The 17422-nt window shown below is 38.7% G+C and overlaps 1 protein-coding gene across 2 annotated transcripts in view; it reads right to left on the minus strand.

Annotated features, from left to right (window-relative positions):
- Nucleotides 1–428: 428 nt before the first annotated feature.
- The window catches only part of si:ch211-11n16.2 (zinc finger FYVE domain-containing protein 1), a 41417-nt gene continuing 24423 nt past the window's right edge, over nt 429–17422 (minus strand). For both annotated transcript variants that reach the window (XM_062068002.1, XM_062068003.1), the window contains exons 6-12: nt 15567–15675; nt 15369–15466; nt 15149–15290; nt 11674–11844; nt 11094–11286; nt 10738–10836; nt 429–3063 (exon numbers count right to left, since the gene is read on the minus strand). In XM_062068002.1, the coding sequence (XP_061923986.1) occupies nt 2831–3063; nt 10738–10836; nt 11094–11286; nt 11674–11844; nt 15149–15290; nt 15369–15466; nt 15567–15675 (1045 nt within the window). In that variant the 3' untranslated portion in view covers nt 429–2830. The remainder of the gene's footprint in view (nt 3064–10737; nt 10837–11093; nt 11287–11673; nt 11845–15148; nt 15291–15368; nt 15467–15566; nt 15676–17422) is intronic.

Raw genomic sequence — 17422 nt, forward strand, 5'->3', positions numbered from 1 at the left:
CTCACCTGGGATGGAACCCAGTATGTCTGCCTTGCAACTTGTAATATTGATGCACACTACAGAAGGGAGTGACGGTGTGGAGGGAAATTTGCTATTATAATTTTTTTTATCTATCAGCGAAGGAGCAGGAAAGGGGCTTTGATAGGATTGTGGTTAAATGTCCTGATATGCCCTGTCATTAATTTTTTGACAATTTACATGCGTCTAGTCACGCAAAATGGGGCCCCTTATGAATCGCGGGGCTTAAAGCCCAGCACGTGCTGTGCATATAGGAATGGGCGGCTGTGGATAGATGGCAACTAATTAACCATCAATGATTGTTTTGCTTAAAAGAGGTCAGAACTATGAATATGTATTCAATATGGGAAGCCATCCTTTGGCAGGCCAAACAATATAATTTGGTGGCTAAGAACTTTGGGAACCCCTCTGCTTGCTAATAAAACATGCATCTCACATGTACAGTACAGTATACCGGTAGTAGTAAGTTGTGGCACCAAGCTAAGAAGTTGGTCAATTTAGAAATTCCATACGCTACGTAAAAAGCAAGCACTTGGCTCTCAACAAATGAAAAACTAGAAAGACTCAGCAAATATATATTTGCTTCCAGCATTTTTTTTATCTGAGGAGAGAGGATTATTCTGAATTTATCAGCTGAAAGATACAACCATCCCATCAGTCGGAATCCCAGTGAGAGCGGACATTGTAAGTCAGGGTTTTATGTTCTTATTTGAAATGGTTAACAACAGTGCTACATGATACTGCTCCAAGGCTCTCACAAAGTTTGCCATTAGTGGTAGCTGTTGTTGATGCTGTGAAATCAATGCACCCATGAAACAAGTTACGGTAAAACTCAAAAGGACCAAAATACTGTAAATATTACATGTTATCATGAATGTGCCAGTTACTACACTACATGCAAACTTCCAGTATGTATATAAACAGTGTTGGAGGGTTTTTTAGAGGGTAAAATCCCTGCCTTGTTAGCTGCCTCTTACTACAAGTTGTTTTACTATTTAGAAGGCACATAAAAGAGAAAGACATGAGTGCTCTTGTCTCACAGTAAAATTCCAACAGTTTTTCTTTAGTGTTTGGATCAAAAATGTTAAGTTTAATTCAAAACACAATTGTATACAATCAATGTAAGTAGTCCAGGGGTGTCCAAACTTTTTAAGGGCTACGTACTGAAAAACAAAAAAACAAAGGATGCTTTTATTTTTTCGATTTTGTAAAAAGCTATGTATATAATGTATATGGTATACTAGCCTATTAAAATATTTGTGTTAGGAGCTTTCATTTTTAGTTCAGCTTTTTTTCTCATTACATTGTGTCTTTTGGTTCTATTTGTCTTAATTTTACCATTTTTTTTAAATCTTTAAACAGTGTTTTAGAATTGATTTATACACTATAAAACATGTCAGTCACATTTTTTTCGAAAAAATATGTATTTGTTTATTTGGAATGATTTTCTATTTATGTATTTATTATTCATTTTAATATTAATAACTGTTCAAGCCTACATATTGGTACACGTTCCATGATGACATTACTTCATTACAGTTGAAACACAAACCGGCAGATACACTGTAACTGTGCCAGTTACACGTTAGACCTACACGAGTACAACTAATTGTTTATCTTTTCTGCTTCTTTATAGTGTGGATATGCCCAAAGGCAGTCAATTGTATACATATTCTGACTTTTACAACATTCTACAAAATCTTCCTTAAAATTCCCCTGCTAGTATTTCCCCCACAGCCATTCACAAGTGCTCTTTTATACACAGTTCACACCAATTTAGCCATTCCTCTACCGCCCTCTTGTGTGCACATGCGGCATTACAAGGACGACGCGCCAAATAATAGTCTGCTGGAAAGTTTTGATTTAAATATCTACCTCTACATTATTTGACCACTTTTTGAAGCTTTATGAAAACAAATCAACTCTTCTAATGAATCCTTTGTGATCACTACAATTATAGGGAACATAATAAACTGTAGAAGCTGCTGGTGGGCTGAATAAAGTAGCAAGTGAGTTTCCTGATGCATTGGCTGAGATTATAACAAGGATAAAAGGAAAGGAATTGCTCTCGCTTTTAAAAGAAATCACCGTTTCATTAAATTTTTTAAGGACTACTTTTAACCCTAATCATTTTGTGTTAGAATAACAATACTGCGGAACATTTTTATCTGCTGATTCTGTACTGTGATAACAGATAGAATAATCACTGATATGACATTTCAAGCACAAACCGTGACAGATGGACTATTAATAATAATCTACCTCAGTAATGTAAAGCAGTGTGGGAGTATGCTAACAATGAACCATAAGAATGTTGCATGACTAAATGTATTTATGATCACGCAACAATGTTATTTATAAGACAATTCAACCCTGTTTATTTACTTTAAACATATAAAACGGACCAGAACCAAGCTGGACATTTAAACGTATCCAGTCTGTAATGCATAAACATTCTTTGCAGTGACTAAACTGTACTGGCCTCCACCCTTACCTTCCTTCCTGTTAGATTAGATGTCTGGTGAGCTAAAAACAAGCTTGTTCATGACAGAACGAGAAGGTACTCTAAAGTCACCGTCGTGTTTGAAAAATCATGTTCAAAATATTCTAGCAGAAAATCTCCTGCTGGTTCAGTGTTTGACACCACAGGTCACTTTGTGGAGGGCTTCAGTGTGTTGGAACCCGAAGTAAAGTGAAGACCACCATATTGTCTACTAAACCAAGCAGGATGTAGAAAAAAAAGGCCGAAAAGGTAAGGAACACGTGGCCGGCACCCGTTGTCATACCTTCAGATCCATTCGAGATTTAAAGTTTAGAGACCATCGGTTTGGGTTTTGCAGCTGTCACACACACGCACAGGGTGGTCCCACCCTCTGGAGGGGACAGGCTTCATGTGTGTGGAGCAGGGGCCACACACACCCTGACCACAGGCCCTGCAGTGGTGCTTGGACATAACTGGGGTGAAGACTTTGCAGCATTGATGGCACTGAGTGATGTCCTGGTCTGGAACCCAGTAGTCTGGTCGTGCTACGTCCTTTACAAAGCCTGCAAAGGACCAAATAGAAAGGATTATTAATTATTTCTCAGCAAATTTTCATATCTGAGGTGTTCTTTTTATGATTGGCAAGTGCCATTTGGGGATCCATCAATTTGAACTGGCAAAACATGCAGCAATGGCAACAATCTTCCAAAAGAAGTGGCAAATGAAAGGTTTAGTGTTTAAATCAGGGGTGTCCAAACCTTTTCCACCAAGAAAAGTATTTTTTCAAAGATCAAAGCATACAGGAGCCATTTTGATACTCATGTATCTTGGGGGAAAAAAAAAGCTAAAACAGACATTGTATACTCTAATATTTGGACAATAGAGCACGTCTATCAGACATAGGTGAAAACATTGAGACATTAAATATTGACACAGGCGCTTTTGTTCATTCACAAATTTAAAAAAGGCGGTGCCTGTCGCCCAGCACAGAGTAGCTGTGGAGGGGGGCGTGGCCTGCGGGCCTGCAGCGGAACAGTGTGTGCCAGGACCGGCCTCAAAGTCAGCGACAGGTGCGTAGATGGCCCAGGTGGGCCTTGTTGTCTAATCACCTGTCGCTCTGTATAAGCAGTAACCGGGAGGAGAGACGTTGTTGGAGCTGAAGCAAAAGCGAGAGACAAACAGAGAATTGCTGGAAAGCAACCTGAGGACATTAGTGCAAAATAAAACTGTATTGTAACCCTGAAACAGGCTCCCATGTCAGTGCTTGGTGGTCTGAAGAACCCACTGGGGGGGCAACCTCCACAGTAGCCTACTGGAGAGCAGTCTTCGTCCTCCTCCTCCTTCATATAGTCCAGAACTTATAGTGTATTTAAAGCAGAACTTCTTGTCAGCTTTGTGTTACAGCTGAACAAAGTGGATAGTTATTAGTATCAAAATTGCATTTTTATGTCTTATATTGTTACTGTTGTTTTTATTTTGCATATTTTTTACTTTACTTTTGACACACTCGTTTTGAATAGTCATGTGCGTACTCACATTATGCCATTCCTTTCGGTACTGTCTGTTTGCCATCACTTCTATTCTGCTGTATTACTGCAATTTCTCTTGACTTTGTGGAGTAGTTTAAATCTTATTGAAGTCGTTCTGATTATCTTCTTCGTCTTTTATACGAGTCAGCTAGGCAGTGCTGCCAAGTAGGGATTGGGTTCATATTAGCACCCATGACAACATAAATGCTAGTAATCAGACCGAAAAAAGAAGGAAGTTATCGGTGCAAAATGAATGCAGACTTGGCCAACCACAATAAGTGCTTAGCAATGATGTTGTTGCGTCCCTACAGACGCAGAGACTCTGAAGCTCTTTTTAAATTTTATTGCCGAAGTTAACACATCAACAGCAGCCCACACTGCTAGCACTGCAGCTCTAGGCTAGCCATTATGGTTTGAGTTTATTTCAAACATGCATACAATTACAACATGATACATCACAATTTCTCTTTTCAACATGTTCGGAAAGGAGTAGGAAGAAGCAGAGATTATTTAATCTCACCCTTTTTCCATTACATAGCAACTGCTAACACTTCTGTTCACTTCCGGTTCTCAATTTATTCACAATATACTCCATAAATAATAACGTTTAAAAATAGATAAATAATAAATAGTGATGTAAGTTATATTTCATAATATGGTGAGGTAGGTAGCAGGTTAGTTTACTTCGTGCATAATTTTAGCTGTTTGCAAGTTCACTATATTGTGGAATTTGAGTGTTATCTACCGTATTTTTCGGAGTATAAATCGCTCCGGAGTATAAGTCGCACCGGCCGAAAATGCATAATAAAGAAGGAAAAAAACATATATAAGTCGCACTGGAGTATAAGTCTCATTTTTGGGAGAAATTTATTTGATAAAACCCAACACGAAGAATAGACATTTGAAAGGCAATTTTAAATAAATAAAGAATAGTGAACAACAGGCTGAATAAGTGTACGTTATATGACGCATAAATAACCAACTGAGAACGTGCCTGGTATGTTAACGTAACATATTATATTAAGAGTCATTCAAATAACTATAACATATAGAACATGCTATACGTTTACCAAACAATCTGTCACTCCTAATCGCTAAATCCCATGAAATCTTATACGTCTAGTCTCTTACGTGAATGAGCTAAATAATATTATTTGATATTTTACGGTAATGTGTTAATAATTTCACACATAAGTCGCTCCTGAGTATAAGTCGCACCCCCGGCCAAACTACGAAAAAAACTGCGACCTATAGTCCGAAAAATATGGTATATATTATGTATCTTTTTTGTAACATGGTTAGTGACTGAAGAATACTTTTGTAGTTATTTCCCCATATTTCTGCACAATACCTCAGATATGGTAACACTAGCAAGCAGTAGAGAATATGAAGTGATTTTTGGTCCAATCCATATTTAGTTTTATTCATTATTGATTAATTTATTTCCACCTTATGTTGTACATATTTTTTTTTAGATTTCCAGTTCATTTCATCATCAATCATTACACGTAGAAATTCTATTTAATTTACTCTTTCAATGTTGTCTACTCCATCTATTTGTGTTTGTGTTTGACTTTCTCTGCTAGTGTTACCAAATATCCTTATTTTAGTTTTACTGAGGTTTAAGAATAGTCTGTTTTTGTCAAACCATCTCTTTATTTTTTCTGTGATGAATTGTATTAGCTTCTGTGTATTCTCTCCTGTATTGCTTGCAAATAATATTAACTTTAAGTCTTTTGCAACTACACCAATATCATTTATACAAAGATGGAACGATTTTGGTCCCCGTATTGATCCCTGTGGTACGCCACAGGATGTATTTAGCGGTGTAGATGTGTGTTTGCCTAGCTTCACATATTGCCCCCTGTTGGTTAAGGAGCTTCCTATCCAGTTTAAGACAAACCACCTGATGCCATACCGTCCTAATTTGATTAAAATATTGCGATTAATTGTGTTAAATTCTTTAGTTGGATCCATAAACACTACCGCTGCACACTGTTTACCATCTATTGCATTGGTAATTTCCTCTGATATTTCGATTTAAGTCATCAATGTTGAAATATTAGCTCTGTATCCATATTGGTTCTCAGCGAGTATTCTCTGTTTGTTCATGGAATTGTCTAATCTGTTATTGAACAGTTTTTCAATGATTTTAAAAACTGTGGAAGTAAAGAAACAGGTCTACAATTTGTAAATTGGTGTTTGTCTCTAGTCTTATGAATCAGTACCACTTTAGCTATTTTAATTTTGTTTGGGAATTTACCTGTTTTAAATGATAGATTACTGATATACATTAATGGTCCTGAGATCTCTTCAATAAACTTTTTCATAATTTCTATATCAATTATTTTACAATCGATTGAAGTCTTGGATTTGCAATTTTTCACGATTTTAGATATTTCCTCTTGTGTCACTTTCATAATGAACATTGAATTGAAATTAGCCACATTGACCACAACAACAACACAGTAGTGATGTGAGGTTCGCAAATGAATCAAGACTTTTTAACGACTCTTTTAAGTGAACGACGAGAGCCAATTCCCAGTTGCGAGCCAATTCCAGCTGCACTTGGGCAGAAGGCAAGGACACCCTGGACGAGTCGCCACCTAATCGCAGGGCCAACACAAATAGACAGACAACCAATCACACTCACATTCACACACTAGAGCCAATAAACAGTTTGGTGAAATAAACTTATAATAACTAACCGGTCTTTTGAACGGCTCTTTGAAAGAAATGCTGCTCAAGATCAGTCTCCCTTCATCAATCCCATCTCTACAACACATCCTCATTATACACCAATGAGGAAGTCTTTCTTCCTACTCCTTTTCAGACGTGTCGTAATGATAAACTGGAAATATGTCAGTTGTACCATATTTTAATTGTATTTATGTTTGAAATAAACTATTACCATACCCATGGCAGTTACAGCAAGTGAGGTTGCATTCACAAGCCACAGGAATTATGAGCATCAAACATTACGACAACATGCACAGTTGTTTTTTTTACTTATCTATGTTTTGTATAGCTGCAATAAATAAATAAAATGTTTTGTTGATATTATTTCTTAATTTTTAATGTATTACTTAGTTATCGTTTAATTTATATAATTGAAGTATTTATATTACAATTCTGTTCAGCTTGAATGTCACAAAATTCCATAAAAATAGAAAGGAATTATTATTCTTATTCTTAACCGAAGTGTTTTCCATTTTTTTAGGTAGCTATTTGGGCACCGTTTAAGCACCGGCATTATGCCCCAACTTAAGAGTGCTGTGAGATAGTAGCTGTCTTTCGGCTAATTGTTATGTTGTAAGCAAAAATTTTACTTACGAGCATCCCCGCCACTGATTGGCGTAGCAAAAGTCACAGTGAGCCCTGTAAGATCAGCCCAAAACATGGTCTTACTTGCTAGCATTGGCTTACAGCTGGAGATCGACATCACTTTCTTTTTCCAAGCATGGGAAGAGAGAAAGTGAGTGTGAAGGACATTGCTGAAAAAAGTCGATGCTTCATTGAATTAAAGAAATAAATAATTAAAACATGACGACGGAGCGCGTTGCTTGCGAAACAATCTGAGTGTATCACTGGTAGTCTGCACCACACCGAAGCCAACCAAGGCCGTTAGTATAATATTTGAAGGCCTACTGAAATCAAATGTTTTTATTTAAACGGGGATAGCAGATCCATTCTGTGTCATACTTGATCATTTCGCGATATTGCCATATTTTTGCTGAAAGGATTTAGTAGAGAACAACGACAATAAAGATCGCAACTTTTGGTATCTGATAAAAAAAAGCCTTGCCCTTACCGGAAGTAGCGTGACGACACCGGGGGAAGGACTGCTCATATTTTCCTATTGTTTACACCAGCAGCGAGAGAGATTCGGACCGAGAAAGCGATGATTACCCCATTAATTTGAGCGAGGATGAAAGATTCGTGGATGAGGAACGTTAGAGTGGAGGACTAGATGCAGTGCAAGACATATCTTTTATCGCTATGACCGTAACTTAGGTACAAGCTGGCTCATTTGATTCCACACTCTCTCCTTTTTCTATTGTGGATCACGGATTTGTATTTTAAACCACCTCGGATACTATATCCACTTGAAAATGAGAGTCGAGAACGCGAAATGGACATTCACAGTGACTTTTATCTCCACGACAATACATTGACGAAACACTTTAGCTACGGAGCTAACGGGATAGCATCGTGCTTAACTGCAAATAGAAACAAAATAAATAAATCCCTGACTGGAAGGATAGACAGACGATCAACAATAGTATTAAACCAGGGACATGTAAATACACGGTTAATGCTTTCCAGCCTGGCGAAGGTTAACAATGCTGTTGCTAACGACGCCATTGAAGCTAACTTAGCAACCGGACCTCACAGAGCTATGCTAAAAACATTAGCTAGCCACCTACGCCAGCCAGCCCTCATCTGCTCATCAACACCCGTGCTAACCTGCGTTCCAGCGATCGACGGTGCGACGAAGGACTTCACCCGATCACAGATGCGGTCGGCAAGACGGAGGAAGTTAAGGTGAGTTCGGCGGCTAACGCGTCTGCTACCCATCTCTGTCTTCCTGGTTGTGTTGCTGTAGTCCGCCGCTAATACACCGATCCCACCTACAACTTTCTTCTTTGCAGTCTCCATTGTTCATTAAACAAATTGCAAAAGATTCACCAACACAGATGTCCAGAATACTGTGGAATTTTGAAATGAAAACAGAGCTTTTTTGTATTGTATTCAATGGGGTACCAATACTTCCGCATCAACTGATTCCGTCACGCGCATACGTCATCATATCTAGACGTTTTCAACCGGAAGTGTGGCGGGAAATTTAAAATTGCAATTTATAAGTTAACCCGGCCGTATTGGCATGTGTTGCAATGTTAAGATTTCATCATTGATATATAAACTATCAGACTGCGTGGTCGGTAGTAGTGGGTTTCAGTAGGCCTTTAAATGGAGATATTTATCCATGAAATATGGAGCAGCTGCTGATGGTGTTTGATGGAGAAGCAGCTGGAAGTTGATTCCATCTAGTCTAGGTAAATGCTGTACATTATTACTGCTGTAATGGTTAATGTATTGTTTTTATACAATATATATGATCCAAAAGCCATAAGCCGCTACTTTTTCCTAGATTTTGAACCGTGCGACTTATAAAACTGGGCGGCTAATTTATGGATTTTTTTTCCCCTAATGCCCATAATGTTTTGTGTTCAATAGTTTGCATTAAACCTAAGTAGAGGACTGAAATGGCATGTTATTGTTTGTTATAAAGCGCCATCTTTTGGATGAGTTTACTAACTGCATGTATTGCGTGTTGAAAATGTACGTCTTGTTTTGATGCCGTAAAGCGGAAATAAGCATCCATAGCGTTTTTGCTCGAAAGGATTCTTCATTTATCACTCCACGCAAATTTTTTAGGTTTCGCAGTTTAACTAAAACAATTCTTACTTAATAAACCGTCTGTATGGATGTCTGTAGGAGTGTTTTCATGCATATTTGTACGTGCCATCGTAATGTAATGAAGCTAGTGTCAGTAGCAGTAGCTAGTATGCTAACACGTTTACAAGTGTCTGTGTTAGTATTATTAACTTACAATGGCATTCTTTTTGTATTGTTTCAGTTTCACAAATTCCTCAACAAATTCGCCAAAACATCCCTGTGAACTTATTGAGTCTGTCTAGCTGATTAGAGAGCTAGTTTCCACGGCTAATGGGTTCATGATGATGAATTCTGTTGTGTTTGATCAGCTGTTTATTGACGTGTGACAGGCACCGTTTGGAAACATTTAAGGTATGTAAAAAAAACTGTTCTACTAAAATGTTCTGGGTGCGGCTTATATCCTGGTGTACTCTACAGTCGAGAAAATACAATAGTTTTTCTTTGTGAAAGGATGTAAACAGGGTGTGACGTTGGGGGCCAGCCTCTTCAAAATGTTCGCGCCCACATGTACAGGAAGTAATGTCATCAAAATGACAGCCCCCATAGGGCTTCCAGTTGCACATAAATTCAATGAATAAATGAATGAAGCGTTCGTACGACGAAACATGGTTCGCACGACGAAACATGGTTCGCACACAGAGGCATATTAGGCACGATATAAATGTTCATAAACCGAAATGGATGCAAATGGTGGGGGACGACTTGTACATTTCACTTTGAGGTACGAGGGTGTAGGCTTGTACAACAGTTGAGGTTAACTGATACTGATTTTTTTTATTTGCCGCTATAAATTAAGACAAGAGCAGCAATTGCATGAATTACATGACATCATTTTATCATACACACAAGGGTAATCACAGGTAAGCGAGTGTGCTCTGGGTTTCACTTTTGGATCATTTTGAGTCCTTGTATTTTTATTTCAATGATGAATTGAGTCGATGAGTAATAGGATCTGATGTTAACAGTCGCATTCCTATTATTCTATGACTCTGCGACGGTGCATGCACGCGCATTGAATTTTTCCGGACCCCTGACCCACCTCTTCAAATTTTGCCAAAAGACAGGACGCGTGCCACACAATTCAGTGTGCTCACAATAGCCAAACATACCGTGCTCCTGGTTTTAAGTGGACCTAAGCACAATACAATTGGCCTAGTTTGAGTCCGACCCTAAGACTTCTTATTAATAAATGATAAACGATAATGTAACTTCACTATGAAAATCAAACAGCGTGCAGCTGAAACTCACAGAGAGGATAGTCCACAACGGTGCTGACCATGTCCAACGTAGACTGAGCCACCTCTGCCACCCTGCGAGCGATGAGACCACGAGGCTCCACTTTACACACTAAGCAAAGAAAACAAAATATAATCAAACATTGCTACTTGAGATATTGGTAAAAACATGTCAAGAGTAGATAGTGCCAGTATTGATATCTCTTGTTGGCATATCTATACTGTATTGTGAGAGATTACAATGTGATATCACACATTATTGATATTTGTCCAACACTTAAAACATAGCAGATGAAAAATAGAAATCCTAAATCCAAAGGAGAAATTCAAAATAGTTCAAAGCTCTAGAAAGGAATGTTACTGCCTTACCCTGATTGTTGGTTTCAGGTGGTCCTCCCTGCTGATAGCAGGCCATACACACCCTGACAGGGCTGCTGCCCCAGCCCCTCTCTGGGACTGGTATCCTGTAGCTGGAGCACAAGTGGCAGAAGCCCTCCCCACATGACCGGCAGTGGTGCTTACGCTCTGCCTCCTCAAACACCTTGTGACAGCCATGACAGGCCTTAAAGAGCACAGAGAAAACAAAGATACCACAATTAAGATACAGCGGATCACATGGTCTGGATTGTAGTATTCTACTGCATATTTCACATGACATAATACTGCATTACTGTTTAGTGAGCACCATTTTTCACATTAATAAAGTTTACAAGCAAACCGAGCAGATCCTTTCTTTATGGTAAAGGAAACATGTACTGTGGCCTGCTACGTTGTCCAAACAATTATTAAATGGGACCAATGATGATTTTAATCTACAGTTTAACATTCTTTCTTGTGGTCTAGACACTATATATGTGTATGACAGGAACCACACCAAGGGAAATCGCTCAACACATCAAACAATTCGGACCGAAAAAAGCCAACCCTTGTTCCAGATGAGGACACATACCCTAATCTCTGTGTTGGGTCTCCAGTACAGTGGCGCGACCTGGTCGGTGAGCCAGGCTGTGACAGTTTTGGTTGGTCCGGTGCTGTACTCCGACACTGACTGGATCACATAGTTCATCCCATCCAGGACTCTCTGAGCTGCATTCTGGTGGTTGGTGAGGAAGGTGTCCGACTGAGAGAGGAGGACGTCACGATTGTGTGAGATGTAGTTCAAAAACAGTATTCAAGCTAAATATAGTTATGTTGTATTTCAATGGTCACTTCCTCATGCAAAAGAACCAGGAAGCCCCCCCCCCCCCCCCCCCGTACTCCACACCATACGTTTTTTATGCCGGCTAATAATTGTGCCGAGGCCGCATTTTTCAATTTGGTTAATATCAAGAAGCACTGATTTTATGAGAGAAATATGCTATACCAGCAAAAGAAAAGTATCAGTTGATATCAGCCTGCATCTATAAGCGCCGATACAATCCGCCCTGCAGCGAGTTTACATGTGCAAAGATGGACAGTCAGTTAACATCTAAATATCTTCCAAAAAGCACACAAGGTTGGTATTTTCTTGTATTTAGGTGAAGTCAATAACAAAAGGTAAACATGGTAGGTTATAGGCTACGAGCAGCAAGTCTCACACAACAGCTAAGCAAGCACACAATCTCGATATACATAATAGGTGTTCTTCACTGAACAATATTGCAGTATAAAACACAGCATTTGTCAATATAAACAAGTAGTACCAAATAATATTGTGGCATATTACTTACAAATGCAAAGTCTCCATGGCAGAACCGTATTAGAAAGTATTCATTAACAAACATATCTGTATCATCATCCATCCACCCATTTTCTACCGCTCGTCCCTGGAGCCTATCCCAGCTGCATTCGGGTGCAAGGTGGAGTACACCCTGGACAAGTCCCCACCTCATCGCAGGGCCAACACAGACAGACAACATACACACTCATATTCACACACTAGGGCCAAATTAGTGTTGCCAATCAACCTATCCCCAGGTGCATGTCTTTGGAGGAGGGAAGAAGCCGGAGTAAATACTGAGCAATATGGCTAAAAACTGTAACACGATATAAGTGTTTTATATCGGTTGATATCAATAATAATGGATATATTTTATGACATATATAATAATGACTAGGAAAGTAATGTAAACATTTAAATTTAAAATTTAACAATATTTTATAATCATGTCAGCTATCATGGCAGAAAGGAAAGGAAATGTCAACACAAGTATGGAAAACATTCAAACAATTCTAAAATCACATTGAACACTTGTACAAGAAAACTACGTTTGTGGTATTTAGTTACTTCTCTGTGATCACGGCGCTTCTGAAAAAAGTTTGTCTGTGTTAGCGCTAAGAATAACAAAATCGCTAATACTAAGGTAATATTCAGGTCACAAGATGTAAATTGAAGTATTGTTTCCGTTTTTTTTATGGGGGCTTTATGGGCGGAATGGTGTAATCCCTAGCTGCAATGTTAGTCACCTCTTATTTGCTGTATTCTACAAATTAAAACGCATTAAAAAAAAGATAAACATATGTGATCTTTTCTTACATAGGGATCGTGAATGATAGACAAGTTTTAAAAAAGTGCAGTTTAGTAGTAGGACAAAGGCATATTCTTATTAAGCAGCCATATCCTTTGACAACGAACAGGACTCCCAACAAAGTTAGTCCTCCACAAAGAAATTACAATTTAATAAATCTTCTATTTTGTGTCACACATCAATCAAAATTGAGGTCCTAGAACACAACCGTGTTAAAACTTTGTGATCTGTAAGGTTTGAAACTCCTATCTTGCAGTAAATGATGCACCAATGGAGTACTTGTAGAAGTGCGCCTGAAAGAGTGGCAGACTTCCTTCAATTTTACTTTATTCTTGGTGTTCTCTCTCAACTTTTTCTTGCTTTTTCTATCACTTATTTTTTCCATCAACTTCTAATAATGGTTTTTGGGCGCTTTTTTGTGTTTTCGTTACTTTTCTTTTTCTTTTCAGGCCGTTTTGTGTTTGGCTGTGCTCAGTTGAGCACAGCCAAACACGACGAGCTGCTTGCGTTCTCCTTGGTCCCAGCGTTTTAATGTGTGCAGCAAGTGGTTGGAGAGATTTTTTCAGTATGTTGTGGCCAATGCCCTGTACTTTGCAGTGGTTTCTTGGGGGAGCAGCATCAGCAAAATAGACGTAAACCAGATTGACAAACTGATCCGGAAAGCCGGCCAAACTATTGGCACGCAGTTGAGTTGAGTTGAGTTTGAGTTTATTTCGAACATGCAAGCATACAACATGATACATCACAATTTCCAGTTTCTCTTTTCAACATGTTCGAAAAGGAGTAGGAAGAAGCAGAGCTTATTTAATCCTACCCCTTTTCTTTTACATAACAGTTGCTAAACTTTTTTGTTCACTTCCTGTTCTCAATTTATTCACAATGTACTCCATAAGTAATCACAATCAAAATAAATAGATAAATAATAATTGGTGAAGTAAGTTACATTTCATATGATGAGATAAGTAAGATTATTTTGAGAGTGAAAGAATGGATGAATTAAATAAATTCAGAATGTTTATCATGGTTCTTCTTCTTTGTACTTTGCAAACACTTTAAGTTTGAAGAGTTTCTTGAAGTGGATCATATTAGTACATTGTTTGATTGCTTTGCTTAATCCATTCCATAATTGAATTCCACATACTGATATACTGAAGGTCTTAAGTGTTGTACGTGCGTACAAATGTTTTAAATTACATTTTTCTCTAAGATTATATTTCTCCTCTTTTTTTGAGAAGAATTGTTGTATATTCTTGGGTAGCAGGTTATAGTTTGCTTTGTGTATAATTTTAGCTGTTTGCAAATTCACTATGTCGTGGAATTTCAGTATCTTTGACTCAATAAATAAAGGATTTGTATGTTGGAGGCGTTTGTGTCAGTGAGGGACAGGAGGTCACTGGACAAACTGCTCGCCATCATGGACAATCCTGCACACCCACTCCACCTGACAATTGAGGGACAGCGGAGCTCATACTCCAACAGGCTCCTTCAGCTTCGCACCCACACTGAGCGATTCAAGAACTCCTTCATTCTGCACTCCATCCAGCTGTATAATCACTCGCCATACGGCAATAAATTATATGTGTCTATTACCAGACCACTTCTAAGTTATCAACCTTTCTTTGTATATTTTCTGCTGCACTTTTTTTGCTGCAGCTGTTACATATACTGTAATCTTGTAAATGGTCATTGGGATTTGTTATATATTGTATATATTATATACTGTATATATAATATGTAAATAATACATATGTTATATTTTATATTGCTACTATGGTACATTTTTAGTCTACTTTTTCCCTTTGGTTTTCGCCCTCTTTTTGTGCCCTTTATCCTTCCCATCCTTTGTAACTGAGCTACTGTGTGGAACAATTTCCTTTGTGGATCATTAAAGTTTTGTCTAATGCATAATGTACTTACCCCCTCCCAAACATGTTTGACCTCAGAACGCACCACGCTGCTCTCAGGGTCTTGGTTCACGCTGATCTCAGGGTCTTGGTTCCATATCCAGTACTGTCTGCTGCGGTAGATGACGCCACAGCTAGCACACTCTAACACATAACTGAGAGAAAGGCAGACAGTCGACACTAAAGAACCAGATAACGGGAAGAGAAAATGTCTAGTGCATTTGTACACCTACCCTGACCAGGCAAATTTGGCCAGTCCAAACCATGGGTTGTCAGAGGATGCAGAGGTTTTAGGCACAACTAACACCTCTCTGCCTCTTTCATAGCACCGCTGGTGACAAAACACACACAAAATCAAGCACATAATCCAAACAGTGGCATCTAGTCCATTTAAATTAGCTGTATATATTGATGTCAGGAAATTGTTGTACCTTACAAATAAGGACTTTGTTGCTGTACTGGTGTGCATACTGGCACAGTCCGTCTGCCATGTGGGGAACCCTGTCTCGCAGATGGTTAATTCCATTCTTGCAGCGAATACTGCAGGCAACACAAAGAAAGATAACACAACACCGGTCAGGGTACATTTTTTTGTCCCATTAGGGAAATTTGTCTTGGGCATCGAGTTACATTATTGCTTCATAATGCAAAAAAAGATAATCACATAAACACAGACATTAAAACAAACATGATCAAAGCAGGGCTAAAAACAGGAAATGCATCCATCCATTTTCTACCGTTGCGGAAGTGCTGGAGCCTATCCCAGCTGCATTCGGGCGGAAGGCAGGGTACACCCTGGACAAGTTGCCACCTCATTGGTACAGTACATTACAATGGCAACACAGAGACATTAGACAATTTAAAGTGCCAGAAAAGTGTGAAATGCTAAAGAGCTTGGGTTCATAGCAAATTGCACTATTTTTGTGCATTGTTCAGAAGTTTGATAGAAGCTAGAACAAATGTTAATTTGAGCGGTTTGTTTTGCATTTTGGTATACAGAGTCTTCTTCCTGATGGGAGAAGTTGATATTCTGAGGAATGTGAATGAGTGGAGTCTGAAGAGATTTTTGTTGCTTGTGTAACACCTGAATGACTATATCAATTATCTATAGATTCACAATGCTTCATACCAATAATCTTCATTGCTGTTTTGGGCATGATAGCCAAACTGTTTTTCAGTTGTACAGTTAGGTTGCCAAATCACACAGTAATTCCATATCTGATTAGGATCTCAGAGACAGCATTGTAGAAAATTAGCTTGATCTGTGCGTCTGCCTCACAATACGAAGGTCCTGAGTAGTCGTGAGTTCAATCCCGGCCTCTGGATCTTTCTGTGTGGAGTTTGCATGTCCTCCCCGTGACTGCGTGGGTTCCCTCCGGGTATTCCGGCTTCCTCCCACCTCCAAAGACATGCACCTGGGGATAGGTTGATTGGCAACACTAAATTGGCCCTAGTGTGTGAATGTGAGTGTGAATGTTGTTGGTCTATCTGTGTTGGCCCTGCGATGAGGTGGCGACTTGTCCAGGGTGTACCCCGCCTTCCGCCCGATTGTAGCTGAGATAGGGTCCAGCGCCCCCGCGACCCCGAAGGGAATAAGCGGTAGAAAATGGATGGGATGGATGGATGATTGCTAACACTATACATCCTAATTCGTTTAAAAAAATATAGTCTCTGTTGCAGTTTGTTACAGAAGATGTCAATATGCGATTTCCAGATAAGCAGGTTATCAACATGGACCCCTATATATTTAAATGTGGTCAACTGATTGATTGTCTGGTCTTTAATGACCACTGGCTTGTGTGTAGTCACTTGCCTTGGTTAATAATAATCTCTTGTGTTTTTGCTACATTTAAAATTAGATATTTTTTGCCACACACCACCACACTAAATGAAGGTGTTCATCTCATCGTGGTATACAAAATAGTTAATGTCCTAATGCAGAAGACTTAAAATTGTAGTGTCATCTGCAAATTTAAAAATAATGTTAGCAGGATGTACCTTACTGCAGTCGCAGCAGACTTCAAGTTATGCATGGTATTTGTTAGAAAGCGAACTATTTGGCATGTTTTGTATTTGTTATGCTTCACTAATAGTGTTCTGGTATAGAGTGCTATATATGCATTTTTAACCAGAAGCATAACCTTGAGCTAATTTATGATAGCATGCTAATTAAGCTGACTGTATATCTACAGTATATATTTCATTTTTTTGCTTCATTTTAGGGTATGTTTGATTTCATTTAATTTCCTTTACTTATGTCCTCTGTGCAGCGTTAGTTTTATATTAG

Source organism: Entelurus aequoreus, linkage group LG13 (assembly GCF_033978785.1).
Source record: "Entelurus aequoreus isolate RoL-2023_Sb linkage group LG13, RoL_Eaeq_v1.1, whole genome shotgun sequence".
In the NCBI taxonomy this organism is placed as follows: Eukaryota; Metazoa; Chordata; class Actinopteri; order Syngnathiformes; family Syngnathidae; genus Entelurus; species Entelurus aequoreus.